This window comes from Rhagoletis zephyria, unplaced genomic scaffold, assembly GCF_001687245.7.
Source record: "Rhagoletis zephyria isolate East Lansing unplaced genomic scaffold, Rhagoletis_zephyria_1.1 Rzeph_scaffold_01585, whole genome shotgun sequence".
In the NCBI taxonomy this organism is placed as follows: domain Eukaryota; kingdom Metazoa; phylum Arthropoda; class Insecta; order Diptera; family Tephritidae; genus Rhagoletis; species Rhagoletis zephyria.
In genome coordinates this window covers 1-19,255 of record NW_016158669.1, presented here as the reverse complement: position 1 = coordinate 19,255, position 19,255 = coordinate 1, and the positions used below count along the sequence as shown (strand labels likewise).

At 34.8% G+C, this 19,255-nt stretch overlaps 1 protein-coding gene across 1 annotated transcript; it reads left to right on the top strand.

Moving 5' to 3' along the window:
* Positions 1-776: 776 nt before the first annotated feature.
* On the top strand, positions 777-17,514 carry LOC108364534 (induced during hyphae development protein 1-like; the record flags this gene model as incomplete). Its single annotated transcript, XM_017618246.1, has 3 exons — positions 777-915; positions 16,027-17,198; positions 17,281-17,514. Coding segments are annotated over exons 1-3 (1,545 nt in total), but the record flags the coding sequence as incomplete, so codon positions are not given.
* Between the last annotated feature and the right edge of the window lie 1,741 nt (positions 17,515-19,255).

Genomic DNA, 19,255 nt, shown 5'->3' with positions numbered 1-19,255 from the left:
TCTCCACAACTTTCCATGCTGCTACCATTCAGTTGGGTGGTAAAATGTTCCCGTCATAATTTAGGTACGTTCTGGACATCGTTAGCCCCCTACATCGGTCCCAGGTAGCGGCATCTGTTTCTGCTTATTTCGCAGTCACTAATGTAAACCACATTCCGAATGGATGATTTGAGGCTATGGTTACCTGAGGTGACGTGAATTGGCCAACAGTATCCTACGGTTTGATCCCGCTATATTTTCGTGTCGGGTTGCCGATGCTTTTTTCGTGGCAGATTCTAATATCTCGAGAACGAGAACGCTTAGCTAAAAAAGATTCAAAGCGTTTTAATGCTTTTATATGGAACCTGACAAGGGATGACGGAAATTCGTTCCAAAATAAATAATGCTATATTCCATATCGTCACTACACACGAATAAATTCGCGCTAGTGTTTTGACAGCGAAAAAAGGCGCGTAAAAAAACTTATGAAAAACTTTGGCGATGTATGTTAAGAGCTTTTGACGCTGAAGTTTTCTTATGCGTCTTTTTTCGCCCTCAACTTTTGAGCTCGCACCTTTATTCGTATCTAGTGACGATATATATCACCTAAGGGTGAAATTCACGTCACCTCAGGTAACCATAGCCCCAAATCATCCATGCGGAATATGGTTTACATTAGTGACTGGGACCGATGTAGGGGGCTAACGATGTCCAGAACGTACCTAAATTATGACGGGAACATTTTACCACCCAACTGAATGGTAGCAGCATGGAAAGTTGTGGAGAAGTCGATGATGATGGAGTCGATGTCCCATAGCAATTACGCGGACGACGGCCTACCAGCTGAACTATTCAAGTTTGACGGCGAGGAGTCGATAAGGCTCATGCATCAACTCTTATGCAGAATATGGCCAGATGAACGCATGCCCAACGACTGTAAGTGTGCTCTGCCCAATCCACAAGAAAGGCGATCCCACTATATGCACCTACTACCGCGTTATCAGCCTTCTAAGCATACGGTCAATCAATAAAGTTTAGGTACAGCGAATTTTTTACAATACGGGCAACTATTTTTTAGATATTTTATATTTCGCTAATTTTTTATAAAAATATGGTCAATTCTACAACAAAAACCCCAAAAAGCAAAGTTCCAAACCTTGTGCAAAATTAAAAAAAAAAAATCTGCAAAATTTCATTCAAATATTGCACTTTTTATTTACGCTCTCTAGAAAAAAGTTGAGTACGCAGTTTTTTAGCCCATTCAATTCTAGTAAATTAAAGTGCAAGTATGAGGAAGCTAGGACTTACCGTTGATTTTTGGGAAATTTTTTTGTTGAAGGTGTCGCTCATTTTCTCCATATAAAATAATGTGTGATAATTTTTTTATATGGGAAAAATGTGCGACACCTTCAACAAAAAAATTTCCCAATAAACAACGGTAAGTCCTAGCATCCGACACCTTCAAAAAAAAAAAAATTGCTATAAATCAATGATAAGTCCTAGCTACCTCAAACTTGCACTTTGTTATACTAAAATTGAATGGGGTAAAAAACTGCATACTCAACTTTTTTCTAGTGAGCGTAAATAAAAAGTGCAATATTTGAATGAAATTTTGCAAAATTTTCTTTAATTTTGCATAAGGTTTGGGACTGATTTTTTGGTTTTTTGTTGTAGAATTAACCATGTTTTTATAAAAAATTAACGAATAATAAAATATTTAAAAAATAGTTGCCCGTATTGTAAAAAATTCGCTGTACTTAAACTTTATTGACTGACTGTATGTAGGTTACAAGGCCTTATCGAGCCTATTGTGTGAAATACTGAAGCCCACCGTCAGTGATTGGACCTAATTAGTGTGGCTTTAAACCTGGGAACATAGAGACAAGGTTACCTTTCGCCAAATATTGGAAAGGCTCGAGAAAGTATAATCGACATACACAAACTATTTGTTGATTTTAAAACCGCTTTCGACAGCACGAAAAAGTTATCTCTACACCACGATATCTAAATTACGTACCGCCGCGAAACTAATATGGCTGTGTAAAATGACCTCCAGCAATACAACCAGCTCCGTCGGAGGTGGGAACGTCCTTTGCAAGTCATTTGTTACCAAATAGTTTTTCAGACAAGGCCGCAGGTCTGAAACACTCAGGTACAATTCTCTACAAAAGCGTACAATTGCTGGCGTATGCCGACGACATCGACATCATCGGTAAAACCCAATGACTACATCGGAATTAAATAGTGAAGTAAAACGTGTGGGTCAGGTGTTAAATGGCGGCCAAACAAAGTACGACCTGTCTTTAGTCCAAAGTCTAATCGCGCCAATTGAAACTCCCTTTATTATTCTGAGCCATTGAATAGATTTCTACATGAAACTGTAGCAAAAACTAATATTTTTTCAATAAAAATGCTAGGGTTTTACTTTATAAATAACAATAAAGTAATTGAATATGATGATAAAATGACAAATTGTGGCAAAACTTTTTTAATTATATCCTTATCTAAATTAGAGAAAAAACACCAGAAGACTCATATATGAACAACAAAATACTACCACTTTTGCCGCTAACAAATATTAGCTGAAGTGTTGAGTTTTTAAATACTGCTAGCAGTCTTTCATGGGTAGAAGTATTAATTCAAGGCACTCTTGAAAAAATCCACTTTTACTTCGAGCAAGGGCTATCACACAAAATGTTTTATTATTCAACTAACTTCAGTACGTATTTGCTCGAAAATGTTCATCAAGTCAGGCAAATATTACAGCGTGGCGACGAATAACTGTTACCCCAGTTTTTTTGAAAAATTAAAGGGTCCTTTATAGATTTAGCGAAAAAAGTATTTTATTTTTAATTTTCCACAGATTTTACTTTAGTTGTATTAATTAGTTATTGAATTTTAATCCTTATTTACATTTACCAGCAGTTTAAACTTTGAGAGAAAAGTTCATTTGGCACGCAAGTCTTTTTCAGGTGTATTTTTTCTTAGGCTTTGTATAAAAAAAATACAAAAAAAAAGAAAAAACTGTATAAGGCTGGTCGAATGAATGGCCGTCCTAGTCACCAATTCCGAGTCTATTCGATTTTTGAGTATGAGGCCTTATGTTGGACAAAAGGGGGAGTATAAGGGACTAAAAATGAAGAAAATTACCTTATGGTTACAGAAGATATGGATTAAATTAACCGACGAAGGCATGCGTGCCAAATGAACTTTTCTCTCAAAGTTTACACTGCTGGCAAATGTAAATAAGGGTTAAAATTTAAAAACTAATTAATACAACTGAAGTAAAATCTGTGGAAAATTAACAATAAAATACTTTTTTCGCAAGATCTATAAAGGACCCTTTTATTTCTCAAAAAAATCTGGGTAACAGTTATTCGTCGCCACGCTGTAATTTGGAGCATACTACTTAAATAGTGGTTTGCATAAAATAAACGGAAGGCAAGAAACGAATTGTATGAAGGAAGTCTCTTAGACCAGTGCTCGTCAAACTTTTGAGTGTGACGGACCGGCTGCAGTTTTTCTATTACGTCGGGGACCGGTACCTTTTTTTATTGATTATTTTTCGTTTACGATCATCTCACATATGTATTAAAATTTGTTTAAATGAATTTCTTTATTAGCCGGGTGTCTATATATGACCTATTACCATTTAATGATAGCAGATATTAGCGATTTTTTATGAATGTTTAACAAATTTAAGTTGTTTTTACTATACAAGTTGTATATAGCCTCATTAAACAGTAATATAAAACATCAAAAAATCGTTGTCCATTTCGCGACGCCCTTTGCGGACCGGCGACTTATGGCTTACGGACCGGCACCGGTCCGCGGACCACCACTTTGGCGAGCACTGTCTTAGACTACGCAAGGCCATCACTACCATTTTTTGTTTTCATTTGATTTATAAATTTGTTTCTTTAAGTCGCCAGCGGAAGTTCGCTACGATTTCTCCATTATTGGCAATAGTCTAAACTACTAAGCTGAAAATTAGATTTTGCGTATAAAAAACTGCACAGAGCCAACGATATTTCAAACTAGTGTCTCTACGCCCATTAAAAAGACATCCGATTAAAATTCAATGATAGACATAAATTGAAATCGAAACCATGAACGGAGTTTTTTCTGTTGCTTTGCTAACTCATTTGCAGTTGGACGTGTTGACTTACCATGAAAGTGTCACCAGAGAAGAAGCTCTCGAAACAGTAATACTTGTATTAGCCAAATATATGCGTCTGCATTTGTATGTATCTAGGTATATATGCACATTAAGGTGAATCACTCTCCAAAAAAAAAAATGGTATTACATATAATTTAAGACTTCGGCCAAAATAGTTCGGAAAAATATCGAGATTAACGTGAGCTGGACCGAATAGAAAATACCTCCAAAGATCTCTATATTTTTATTCTGTTGATTTAATTGTTAAGCATTTTTATGCTAATATTTAAAAAGTATCATAACATTATTTATAAAAAAACTCTATTTTTTTCGTCCAGCTCACGAAAATCTTAATATTTTTCAGAAATATTTTTTTAAACTTGAAAAACAGCAACTTTTTTTTGGTGAGGCACTCTAATGTATATATTTGCAAACACGTTATAGTATGAATGAATGTGGGTAGCAGGTAAATACATGACGACAAGAAAACGCATTTCCACTTGACTGGCAGCAAGCTAAGAGCCAATAAAGCCAAGTGGTGACAACACGCATCTAACGATGCGTAATATTGCCACAGGAACAAATCGATTAATCATGTCAACCAGCGACCAAACGCACAACTGCCAAGATACATATATAGAACATAGCTACATATTGATGCTATGTTATTATAGAACCGGTGTGAGATATGAATCTGCACAAAGCGCACAGATATCGCCGACGCCTAATGTCGGCGACACAACAAGTTAGTTGGTTGATGGCGTTGAGGCGACAAATAAATAAACAAATGAGAAATTGATCAAACAGTGGCACAAATGCGAAATAAACGTAAATGTATGTATGGCTGTACATTAGGGTGACTCAGATAAGTAAAATTGGAATTTTAATGCTACCACCCCCTAGGATTGTTCTATATTGAAAAAATAAACCCCTATTTTTTAATTTGAAATCAAAAAATAGTTACGAGGTCTGAAAGCGTCCAAAGTTTTCAAATATTTTATATGAGGAAAAAACAACTTTTCGTAGCAATGGTATACAATGCTGGACAATTAATAGTTTTCGATCGGAAAACTGTGGTTCTCTTCAGAAGACTTCCAGTGACAATACCCAATTGTTTATTTAACCATTTTTTAATACGAAAGATTTTTCATTTATCCCCTCATTGCATTTTCTAGTCGTTTGGGTGGACCTATAAAATATAGCAACTATGAAAAAATGGTTAAAAAATAGTTGGGTTTTACAGTCGAAAAATATTGAGTTCCAATAAATTTTTACGAAAAGTTGTTTTTCTCCCACATAGTAGTGTACATTTTTATATCTACATATTTGTTATATATATATATATATATATATGTATGTATACAAGAATAAATGTGAGTTCGACTAGCGATTTGTTTGCTTAATAGCTACTAGCAAACTCCTGTACAGGCAGGCAACAAAGTAAGCTCTATTAAAGACACCAAATGCGGCGGCGGGAGGCGGCGTCAGCAGCAAGGTTATTGCAATGATCTATAATTTCAAAGCAAGTGAGTTGCGTTACAAGTGTTATATTTCGCGCCCATGTTTACAAATGCTCCACAGCAGATGCTGAGACATCGTAAAAGTAAAACGAGATTATCAGGTTGTATGTACCAATTTACGTTGAAATTGTAAACGTCTTTATTTTTTGTATGCCACAAATGCATTGCAAATAATTGTCTACTAATGTGCCGTAGTGTTATCTATATTAGATGCTCGCAGTTGTGCGTTTTGAAGTGGTAGACAAAACAGTAGGATGTATGTATGTATGTATGTAAATATTGCTTATTGACATTATTTCGTCTTAATGGAAACAAATAATAAATGTATTTACTTCTAGCAGGAATAAAGTTATATAGATCCGTTAGGTATTATATTGATCCGTTAGGATTGGAATATTTCACCCAACTACGATGGAAAGATCAGGTGGAGAAGGACTTGGCTTTACTTGGCGTTTCCAACTGGCGTGAGTTGGCAAAGAAGAAAAACGACTCGGCCCAAATCGTTTCGGCGCTTACAGCATCATATAAGAAGAAGAAGAACAAGTATGGGGTATCTTCAAAGCAAGTATATACTGGGCGCTGTTCAAATTTACCGTAATTATGGATCAGTCTAATATCGTAGTCAAAGAAGTTTTTGTTGAAGAAATTTTCCGTTGCCAATCATTTTAAAACTAGCTAGGAGGGCAACCCTAACTGCCGCCACACTAATAGGCGGGACGCTTATGCAAACAGCGGAGCTAACTGATTCTGTGATCAAGTTTTCCTAAAGCAAATCGGACATTTAGCGCTTGCCCCTTTTTACATTTTCTCTAGTCGTCCTTAAGCAAACCTAACCTAGGGCTTAAATATTAAGTTTCAAATATAGCATGGAAGCCTAACAAGGAGGTACAAGGTCACCATAGAAACGTTTTCAATATTTCTTGCACCGAAGACAAATCGACTGTCTTTGTGGACAACATTGTACGTTCTTGGAAAATATATGGATATATGGGTATTAGGGTGGTGCAAAAATGCACGTAAAATAGTAAAGTCGAAATTGTTATGCTCTCACCCCCAAATAAAAAATATACCCCCATTTTTCATTTTGAAATCAAAAAATATTTAGAGGTCGCACAAAGCGTTCAAAATTTTCCATGTATTTTATATGGGAGAAAACAGCTTTTCATAGAAATGGTAGAGAATTTTGGGAAATCAATATTTTTCGACGGCAAAACCCAACTATTTTTTAACCATTTTTTTCATAGCTACTATATTGTATAGGTTCGGGTGATAAATAGAAGTTCTTTATTATTCAAAAATGGTTAAATAAACAATTCGCTATTGTTATTAGAAGTCTCCTGAAGACAAACTGAGTTTTCCGATCGAAAAATATTAATTTTTAGTTTTTTCCCATATAAATTACATAGAAAATTTTGAGCGCTTTGAGCGACCTCTAAATATTTTTTGATTTAAAAAAAATCGGGGTTTATTTTTGCGATATAGAACAATACTAATGGCTGAGAGCATTGAAATTCCGAATGTACTTATCTTGGACCACCCTAATGGGCATATATACATACTCCTATTCAAATATAGGTCGAGTAGGCAAAAAAAGGCTGACGACTGATCAAATTAATGCAGCCGCATATATATGTATAGTCAGACTTGTATAAATAAAAATCGCGTTGTAGTATTTTACTTTATTCGATTTATTAGTTTCAACCCACATGCCTTTTTTCCGTCGCCTCTTATCAACAGCACGAGCTTCTGAGTTGGCAATCTTTTTTCCTCTTGCTTTTCTCATTTCAATTTCAAAGTAAAGGTTGGTTGAAATCGAAGCGCTTGAGGAAGCTCATTTGCATCTCTTTGAAAGGGCAGAGCAAACTGGAAATGGATTTGCTTACGAATCGATTACCTTAGTAACCATATTGTGGCGTATGTAAGGAAATAGATACACTTTTATAATCTGAAATCACACATGCACGCACCTGTGTATGGGTAGGCATTTCATTTTATCCACAAATCTGCCTTCTTTGCCACGTGCAACATATTGCGTGAAATCACCTATGTACATACATACACATCGTCAAGTTCACCTTAGCGCAAAAATAACCGATAGTAAAACTTCTCCTCTACTAACTTCGTTTTTTTTTTGCTCTTTTTTCTGTATATCTGCCCTCTTTGGCCAACCAACCAACTGTGGCTGGATGATGTAAAAGTGGGCGTTGAAAAGTTGTTGGTTTAGTTTCGAATGCATGAATGAATTGGATTTACATTTAAATGCGAATATTTGCATAGGCTTGCAAAAGGGCAATTGAAATGCTCAATGAAAGACGGACACAGGAAACTGGATATGTTTGTACTTAAATAGAAATTAGATCAGTATGTGAGCAGGAAGTTCAAATTTAATGGTAGGTGACTAACTGGTTTTTTGTCTATGAAAATGGGCGAAATGGCCAAACATTATGGAAGCAGAGTCAGTCAGGAGCGTTTATATTCTACTTAATTTATTTATGTACATACCTGCCAATAAAATTACAAAATAAGAAATTAAATTTATAGTACCAGGTTGACTGATCTTTGCCCAGAGTGCATATACTTTTTAAAGTTCTCAAGGTTTGGATATCAAAAACGTGTCATTTGGATAGCTTTAAAAAAATATATTGGAAATAAAAAAAATTTGTGGATTTCGATATCTATTAAGTTAATTTCTTACTCTAAAATTTAGGTGGCAACCCTATTCCGAAATACGCTGGAATGTATAGTAAATGTCTTCAGCGTATATGAACTATGTTTACATACAAAAAAAATGCTGATTAAAATTAACAAAATAAAAAAAAATTTTACATAGAAGCGTGGCAACCCTGATCGAAAATATTTTCGGACTAAACTTCTCAACAATACCTTTAATTTGATATCCATATTGCGATGTTTTAGATAATGAACGAATCGAAAATAAGTGGCAACCTTACACTATTATCCTAAGGGGTAACACCTTGTATACAGGGAAAGCATTGCTTAAGAACCTTCTCTTGATACCCATGAATAGTAATATTTTAACGTTTTTCTGAACAAAAAATTAAATAAACATGCGATTCAAAATAGGTGGCAACCCTATCAAAAATATTTTTGAATTAGGGATCTTTAAAATACCTTCCATTTAATATCCATATTATGATGTTTTAATTAATAAGATAATGACTATTCAGGTAACCTTAAAATCCAAAATATCATCAAAATCGTTAGAGCCGTTTCCGAGAACGCTATGGATATATATACATACATATATATGAACAAGAATTGCTCATTTAATGTAATACAATTTTTATTTAGTTTTAAAAATAAATTTTTTTTGTACATAGATTTCCAAAGCAATGTATCAATAAAAATTGCCACGGAAGCTATTCGTTTTTTCGGACAAACAAGTTTCCAAATTGAGCGCGCTTGAAGTAATAGCCAACGAAATAAGCTGTTGCGCAACATATGTACATACCTATACATATATTTTAATCTTCTCCCACACAAATTTGTACCTAACGGTATACACTTGTAACGATTTTGCACCTAAGTTATCACTTTTTGATTGTTTTAAATAAGTACATAATAGTTATATTGACAGCTGAGTAGGTTGACATGAACGCATGTAATTAGATGAGTAATAATGATTTATGTAAATGATTTGATTTGCATTATATTAAAATCGAAGCTTTAATGATTTAAAATTGAAATTGTTTTTTTCCTTAGACAGTTTTACAAATAGATTATACATAGACTGCGCAACTCCAGTGTGTTTTATTGTAATAGGCGGCATACGCGGCGTTGCGTCCGACTCGCGAGTCGGTTGGGATGTGTTTGTGAAAATAAATTTGTGTGTGTGTGGTCGAAGGCGAGTCAACACGTACATAAATATCTCGCGGTCAGACGCACCGTGTATGCCGGCTATAAGGCGCTTTTTATTTGAAATAAAATTATAGTTTACAAAACTAAAACCTCCCTATTTTAATTGACATTCGTACTGTCATCAGGTATGTAACTTGAGAATAGAAATCGCTACATCTTTTAGGTGCATCAATATTATATAGTTACATCCCGAGCTAATAAAAGGAAGGTAATAATAATAAAAAAGCAGTAGCTTAGCCAGTATTATGTGAAGAGGGGATGACTAATAACTTATGACTGATCACTAAATTATGACAAAGGATTGACTACTAAATACTAACGTCTTATGAGAGATGAATAGTTATGACCAGGGAACGGATTTTTAGGACCTAAAAACCTATAAAAAAGGCAAAATAAAGTAACGAAATAGGCTGGAAAAGGCAAAATAAAATAGCGAAAAAGGCAGGAAGAGGCACTAGGTATTGCAAAAAAAGCAGAAAAAGGCAAAACAAAATAGAGAAAAAGGCAGGAAAAGGCAAAAAAAAAAGGTATTGCCAAAAAGCAAAATAAGGCACTAAAAAAAGACAGAAAATAAGAAGAGCAATCAAAAAATATATTTATTTTAGAAATTTTTATATTACAAGTAAAAAGNGAAAAAGGCAAAACAAAATAGAGAAAAAGGCAGGAAAAGGCAAAAAAAAAAGGTATTGCCAAAAAGCAAAATAAGGCACTAAAAAAAGACAGAAAATAAGAAGAGCAATCAAAAAATATATTTATTTTAGAAATTTTTATATTACAAGTAAAAAGAGAAAAACTATGAACTAGTTTCTTTATATGAAAAATTTGTACTTTGACTCTTTGACTATTTTATCCTTTCGAGTTTCTAAGTAACATTGAACCACAAGATGCATTTTGAAGTTTTCTGGCAGCATTTTCATTCGATTTTCGCGAAGAAAAGCCTTGAATGTACTAAATGTGCGCTCGACGTAGGTTGATACAAGTGGAGCCCAATTTAAATATGGAATGTGTATACATGGAATCAGGGAGAGCTAAATCGTGGACATTCTTAATCGAATATACTCTATCTCTTTAGCAGAAAAAAAGGCAATTTCCATAAAATCCGTTCCCTGGTTATGACCAACAACCGATTATTACTCACTTATGACTTTTGAAGTAATGAAAAAATCTTTAATTTTAGTGTCAAAGCTGGATGTCCGGCGCAAAATTATGTATTTCCACTTACAACTTTTTGAAAAATGGTGTTGTAATCTCCGTTTTCAATTTAAAAATGCGCACCAATTCGACTTTAGAAGGCTGCTTTAGCTGCTGCCTTGGCCCGCTTCTCCATTTACAAAACAGGTTTACTATTCTTCGGTGGTGGCTGCGGTATAGGTCCTGTGGCCTCTTTTTCCCCAAACATCTTCTTTCTAGTCTTTTGTTCGCCGCCCATTTCTAATTTCAAGGCCAACTGGGGATCAGGCGATGTCTCCCTTTTTTCCTATTTCTTAGGCGCAGCCTTCTTTTTGCCCTTCTCAACAGGCTCGTCCAATTCATACGGCTCGATACTTATGATTATGGTGTGCACGCCTTCTTGCCCTTGGCCTTCTTCTTCGGCTTCATCTCCTCTATGATTTCCCCCTGCTCTTCGACATCCTCGTACTTGATACATCCATTAGGGCAGCACGAATTTGGCAATTATATTTTTTTAAAGAAAATTTGAGAAAACAACAAGGTCTAAGGGTGTTTTTGTCAAATTTTTGTATTAACCTATTAACTAGAATTTTGAAAGCTCAGCAGTTCTTTCCCGATTTTTTTTTTCAAAATATTTGTTTTAGATAAAGTTCTCTTTTACTAAGCTGCGCTATTAGTTTTTTAGAAAGGAATTTGTTATGAATATTTCATTTTGTTTGTTTCACAAAAACAATAAATTTCTGTGGGTAAACTCTACCGGCCTTCCCACCGAATGTTCACGTTGATTTTTGATAATTTTTAAAAACCCGCGTTGAGTTTTTGATTTTTTTTTTAATCGTGTAATGTTTTCTCTCTTACAAAATGCATGTTTATTTGAGAAAAATCTGAGGGCTAAACATTATTCGTACCCATAAAATTTCTAGAAATTCACACCTTTCGGCTATTAGCCTAATCAAGACTTTTATAAAGAATTAACAAAAAAATGTTAGCTGAGCCAAACTCTGAATTTTTGCAGAAAATCAACTTTTGAGCACTTTTTTAAGTCACTATATGTACACGGCTATATACATACATGTGTAGGTGCAATTGTATTCATATAAAACATTTCACTCTAACTTTTCAAATCCATGATTACTCATTGAACTAGTCACTCAAATGCGCATTAAAAATAAAAAATAAAATACCTAAAGCCCACATGCATACATACACAGTTTTTTTATTTATAAGCATTCACATTAGGATGGATAGGTTTGCGATACTTGCATGAATTCGCAAAAATGTGCAACGCGAAGACAAAAATTGTAAAATTTTAAAATTTTGTTCATGCTCTTTGTTTGAGAGCTTTATGAATTCAAAAAACAAAATCCTTTTACAAATATTTTCATCAGAACATGTCTGCAAATTGCATTGTCCTTTTAGGTCTTGTGTTAATATCATTAAAAACATGAGGGGTATTCACGATCCGGAGCATACTGTCTAGCATGGTGCATAGCTGGCATAAATAGCATGCTTGGCTAATTTTGTTGTTGTTTGAACATATGAAACAACAACAATCATGCTATTGGATCGTGAATACCCCTATGGTTACGGTTTTAAAATGCACCTATACAAAAATTTGCACTTTTTCCGAAAATTCGTTTCAGTACAGTATTCAGTAAAACCGCTGCGTAATGTTTTCTATATATCTAATATTTTTGTGTAACTTTTATACTTTGGAGTTATACACACATGTACATACATATTTGGATTACCGCCCATGCACGTGACCAGCTTTAAAACGCTCATTTGAATGATTTTAAAGCTTAAAGCACTTTATGGCTTGCCCTATTGGTCATAAAAGCAACAATTTAAAATTAAGCTGCCCCTAAGCGGTATTCTATATGGATGTTGCAATAAAAAAATTTACGTTCTACATAATTCATGAAATAAATGTTTGTATTTTATATCTGCACAAATCTAACTTTGCAGTAAAAAGTAAAATGTATGTTTGTTTGTACAATGTATGTTCGTATATGTGTGTACTTATATATATATATATATATCTACTATGTATATTCTTATGTATTTGACCAGTAAACCTCCAGTACGTGGATTCACTTCACTAGCCAATGCGTGGGTGACAATCACTTTTGTAGAACATTGCCGTCTTTTATGACACCGCAAACCAAACCCAAACAAGTGGCTGGCGTTCCGTTCTTTGTTTGTAAATAAATGAATTTTAAGATACATACATACAGTATCGGTCATACCTATACCGCGCCATTTCAAAGTGATATTGTGTGCCACTTATGTTTATTTATTTATTTATTTTTAAGAATTTTCAATTAAAATATAGTTCATTCTCAGACACAAACCATATAAACCCAAGTTTAACAATTTGTAGAAAACTACAAAAAAGTGCAACAAACTTTCACCTAAATTTCAAACTTTTTTCTCGGAAGTGTTAGAATTTTTTTGAGTACACAGTTTTTTAGCCCCTTTAACTTTAGTCTGATAATGTGCAAATTTCAAGTTGCTACGAATTACCGTTAAATTTTTAGATTTTTTTTTTTTTCGCATTGGCTTTCATATAATGAATAAACTCAATTTATTTGTATATGGAAGATAACCGCAACACTTTTGGCGAAAAAAATTCTAAAAAAAACAACAATAACTTTTAGCCACTTGAAACTTGCACATTATCAGACTAAAATTGATTGGGCTATAAAACTGAAAAAAAACTCAGAAACTTCCGTACACTTGTTTAAATATATACATAGAAAGAAGTGAACGAAACCTTCAACAAAAAAAATTGCGAAAAATTAACGGTAAGACTTAGCTACTTCAAACTTTCACTTACTGTACTAAAATTGAATGGGCTACCTGGTCATTTCTTTTATTTGTTTTATATAATTTCTTATTAAAAAAAAAAAAACAAGTTGCGGAATTATTTTTTTTTATTGAAAACCCTTATTTTTGCGAGTGCTAACTGAAAAATTAAGATAAGCGCATGAAGTTTCGCACAAATAATTTTTCGTGACTTGCAACGAAATTTTCATACGGATCCGAAAGAAAAAAATTTCATTTTATTTGACAAAGTCTAATGTATATTCATATATGTATGTACATACATATGCCGGTACTCTTGGCACTCGTTTGTGTGTACGAATTGATTTTTATTTTAAACGATTCCTTGCTTGCGCTTGAATTGCCGACATTTACAAGTTTGTTGATTTAATGGACGTTAATGGCCTTTCGGAGCGCCAACAGATAAACGAAAGTGTCGAATAAATGTGTTAAATGTACTAAAGTGTTTTGTTTGAAAACTGTTCTTTTTTTTATTGACAAACGATGAGTATGACACTTCACTTGCAAACTTGAGTTTTTAGTAGGTGTACATATGTATATATGTACACATGTATGTACATTAGACCACGTCAAAAGAAAAAACTGGAATAAGAGGTCCCTCATCGAGCCTTTAGTTTTCCCATAGGAATTACACTTAATGCCGAATTTCCAATAGGCATTGAAATGATAAAAAATGTATGCCATATAAAAAAATGCCATGTGGAAATGAACTTAATGTCTATTTTTTAATGTAATGACACGATTATTTTTTAATGCCCGACTTTGTCATTTGTCATTTTTGCCATTTAATGCCTAGTGGAAATCCAGCATAAGAAAATGAGTTCTTTCCTTTTGAGGTCAATTAAAACACTCGAAAATTGTAACAGTGCATTGATTACATACCATTTATGTATTATGCAGGCTCAGATTATTTAAGTTCCTAAATTATCCTTATTTAATCTCTTGCCAACCAACTAACCAGCAACCAAACATTTTTTTTTTTTTTTTTAATTTAAGGAATCTGAGTATGCATAATACTTAAATGGCATGTAAATAATGTATAAATTCAAGGCCGTATTTAAGAAAAGTCGCCTAACTTCGACAATTTTTATGTAATTGCAAAAAATGGGCTATCATTTTATTTAAAAATATATTTAATTTTATCGATGGTCAAAATTTAAAAAATTAAGAGAAATATGTTTTTTTTTTTGCCCGATAAAAAATCCCAACAAGCCAAATCCGACAATGGATTATTTTATACCATTTTAAAGGCCTATATATCCTCTTCAGATCATATTCGCTCTTTGAAATAGTCATTCAAAAACTCATAAATCTACAAAATTGTATTTCTGACCTAAATCGACAGATCGCGATCTGTAAATGACCTTTAAAAAGTCTATAAAAATAGGCAATAATATTTCTCATAAAAATTAATAAAATCAGGGGTCTTGAAATTTCCAAAACAAAGCATTTTCGAAGGGTACCCTAATATACATACCTATGTAAGTACCATCTTCATCATCGCAAAAAAATCTCATTGAGAAATATAAACTGATATCAATGAAAAATATAGAAAAATTCTGCTCTAATAGATTTCGTTTATCTATTTGTATGATAAAATGAAAATCGCCGTAAAAACGGGGAGAAATGCCGCAAAATATATACGCAGCAAATATTTTTTCATGATACCGATATATGTATATTAGGGTGGTCCTTAAAATCAAATGAAAGATTTTTTCAGTTACACCCCCTCAATCGGTAATACCAGGTCACAGATATCACATATAAATTTTGGTCCCGATTGGAGACGGTTAAGGCGTGTCGCACAGGGGGGCAAAGTACAGATTCCTCTATAGAGACTGAAAAAATTAAAATTTTTTTTTCATTTAATACCCAAAATAGATACTACTAAAGTCGAGGATATCACATATAAATTTTTCTCCCGATTAGAGTTACTTAAGAAGTCTTCATAGGGTAATCTGAATTTTGTCCCCTGTGCTACACGCCTTAACCAACTTCAATCGGGGCAAAAATTTATACTACGGTAGTATCGATTTTGGGTGTGAGATGAAAAAAAAATTTATTTTAATTTTTTGACTCTCCTTAGAGGATTCTGAATTTTACTGCTGTGCGATGCGCCTTAACCGTCTCCAATCGGGACCAAAATTTATATGTGATATATTTGACTATAGTAGCATCGACTTAGGGGTTGAGGCTTAGGAAATTTGTTTCGTACATTTAAGGACCAACCTAAATGTATATATTCATTGAGGCATCGATATATGTATGTATGTGTCGATAACGATAGCGATAAATGTATCGATATTTACTTCCATAAATATATTGACAACCTGTAACACATCATTATGCCTTGGGTGCTAAGCACAGCCACATATAAATTGTTTGCTCTATTTAATCAAAAAGCATTGCTTTTTTGCCCGAAATCAATTTTAAACCCTTTCTCTTTTCGTTTTTCTCTCTATCTTCCAACAGATGAGTCCAAATTGAATTCTGGCGCGTGGGAGAACTCCCTACCTGCACTCGATACTAATAGCTCTGAGCTATCTCCACACGGCGATAGCAACAACGGCAGCAACACGACTACTACGACGGCACAATTGCATCACAACGCCCCTAATACGCCGCTGCGTCGTCACGACCCGCTAAACTCATCGCGCACCTCATATAACGGCTTACATACGCTGTTAAATTCTAACCCGCTTGCAGCACCGCTGCAACAATATCAAAAGCAACAACAGCAGCAGCATCATCATCAGCATAGCAAAAGCTGTGGCAGCCCTAGCAGCGTCAGCAAGCCAACTAACGAGGCGGAAAATAGCACAGCCGCCCTAGTTGCGAATACAAATAACACAATTGCTGGCGGAAGTATCAGCACCAACGGCGGCTCAGCGGCCGTTGGTGTAAGCACTGCAACTGCAAACACAGATACCGCAAGCAATAGCCAAAGCGCCGCATCCACAAATTCAGCTTCAAAGAAGCGTCTCGAACACAACGCCTCTACACGCTCCGTACAATCCGAGGACAGTTGGTGTTCGGAGCAATCGATACATCAAGAAGCCAGCGCCGCGAATAGCAGCACACAGCACTCAGCTTCCGACGAAGAAGCAGCAACGGAGGACGAACGTGAACGCGAACGTGAACGCAGCAGCGTGACGTCGTTGAGCGCAACCAATCAACGCAATTCACAATTGCGTTCCACACTCAACAAGGCCAAACAGCATTTGTCCTTTGACAAATGGCGCACGAGTTCCTCGAACAGTGGAAACGCTGCCAACAACACATCCACGAATTGCGCAATAAATTCGGCGGCCAGCAACGGCGCCGCTGATAGCAGTGGTAGTGGCAGTGGCAGTGGCAGTAGCACGCATACACGTCGTGCTAGCGCCTGCACCATGCCGACAGCACATCAAAGCGCTCGCGAGGATCTCACCACACCAGGTGAGTCGCCAGGTGGGCGATTGTCACGCTGGTTCTCGATACGGCGCGGTTCATCACATCAGTACGATGTGGGTGGACGAGATGGCCGCCAATCGGCAGCCTCAAGCATTGATATACCGGATTCAGCAGCGCTTTCAGCTTGCGGCGATTCAGCGCATGCATCACCACAAAAGCTAAGCGCCAATAAAATGCCTGGTGTGCCAGAGGTGAGTGTAACGAAGTGGAAAGAAGCGAAAACAAGATTTTTCAGAATTTTATTGACATTTGTGGAAATTGTTGTTATTGCAGAACGACGATGAAGAGGCCGCTTTAACGTCATCATGTTTCGATTTAGATCTAATGTTGCCGCCGGGCAGTCGCGCCAATGGCACTGCAAACAATGCGCATTCCCGCCTCATTACGCCAATGTTGCCACCCGCACCGCCAGGCTTGTCGCAGCAACAGCTGAAACGGCGTCACATTGTGGCGGCAATTGTGCATAGTGAAAACTCATATGTGGCCACCTTGCAACGTCTAGTCAATGTATGTATTAATAACTGTGTTTGCAAATCAAATATATGTATACTAAATAGTTTTACTTAGTTGCTTATAGATTCAGATTTGCCTGCTATATGCATTCAGTTTCGCAATCGTTGAGCTTGATATTTTCTTCTTATTTTAGAGTTCATTCAATTTGATTTGCTTGTCCTTAGAATTGCCAACAACTGCCCCTAATAATGCATGCGTAGTATATACTTGTACATATACTAGGGGTAATCCAAAAGTAAGGATAGTTGGTTGGTCGTTTCACATAAGAAACCAAAAAAAAATGAATTTTTGGAGGGTCAAATTAAAGATTTTTTTCTAAGGGAATCGTGTGCTTAGAAAAGAAATGAACTAAAAGTATTTACTTGTTAGAGAACCAAATACATAGAAAAATAAATTATTATTTTTCTTTTAATCTAGTCAACGTGTTTAACCTTCATTATTATTCCTTTTGCATCACGCATCATTATATACTAATTTTGAAATATTTACAAAAAGTTGTAAGTCAATTATTTCTTAAAATAGCAGATTAAGTATATTTCAAAAAAATTTAATTGGAGGTATTGTTTCTTGTATTGAACGTTTCTAATATAGGAAGGAGCTCATAAAAGTACTAAAAAAAAGTTAAAACTAAGATTTATTTGAGGTTAATATATGAAAGCGTTTTTAATCGAATTTTGAAAGCACTTTTTCATTCAACTTTTCCATATATCACGCTCCCTTTATCAGATAAATCAGACAAATCGAATGCGCGCTGAAAAAATATGTATTACTACTCATTTTCATATTTCTTCATATTTGTACATCTATGTTCTTATTTCATTACAATTCATTACAATCAAATTTAATCATTGAAAGTCAAATTTTCAAAATTCTATATTCCCATAACTAATGTACCAGATTTCTTGGTTCATAACACCGGCACATAAAAAAAAACTCAGTGCGTGTAGTCCCTACATATATAATTTTATCTTCATCTTCATCTTCATCTTCATCTTCATCTTCATCTTCATCTTCATCTTCATCTTCATCTTCATCTCCATCTTCATCTTCATCTTCATCTTCATCTTCATCTTCATCTTCATCTTCATCTTCATCTTCATCATCATCTTCATCATCATCTTCATCTTCATCTTCATCATCTTCATCTTCATCTTATCTTTATATTTGTTTTTGATATTATATTCTTGTCTTTGCATTAGTCTTTTTCCGCCCAATTGGCGTTTAACGCAGCTATTCGTTTTTTATACCCGTCATATGCTACCTGTACCGTGGCGTTAAATATTTATCGCAAACATAACGGAGCTATAATAATAAGATTTGCTTCAATAATTTGAGTTTAACTTTTTAAACAGGTGGCCACCCTCTTCAGGCACCTCAAAAATATTTTAATTGTGTTTCTGTAAGCTCTTTCTGTACTGTATAGTATTTTAAGCGAAAGACTTTTGTATAATTTAACTAAATTTTACTTTTGAAACAGGTGGCGACCCTCCTACATTTAGCTAGAAAATACAACTGATTCAAAACCATTTCTTTTGATACCCATATTGGGATAATTCGTTTAACTTAATAAATAATTTGAATTTGATTTTCGTATATATGGCAACCCTTTAAAAGACTAAAACCATGCTGCACATCTGCAGGTCAAGCCCTTTCATGTGACATCTCATTTTTGAAAATCGTACCAAGGATACAGATTTTATGACTTGATGTTAAATATTTTACGCAACCCTCTGCA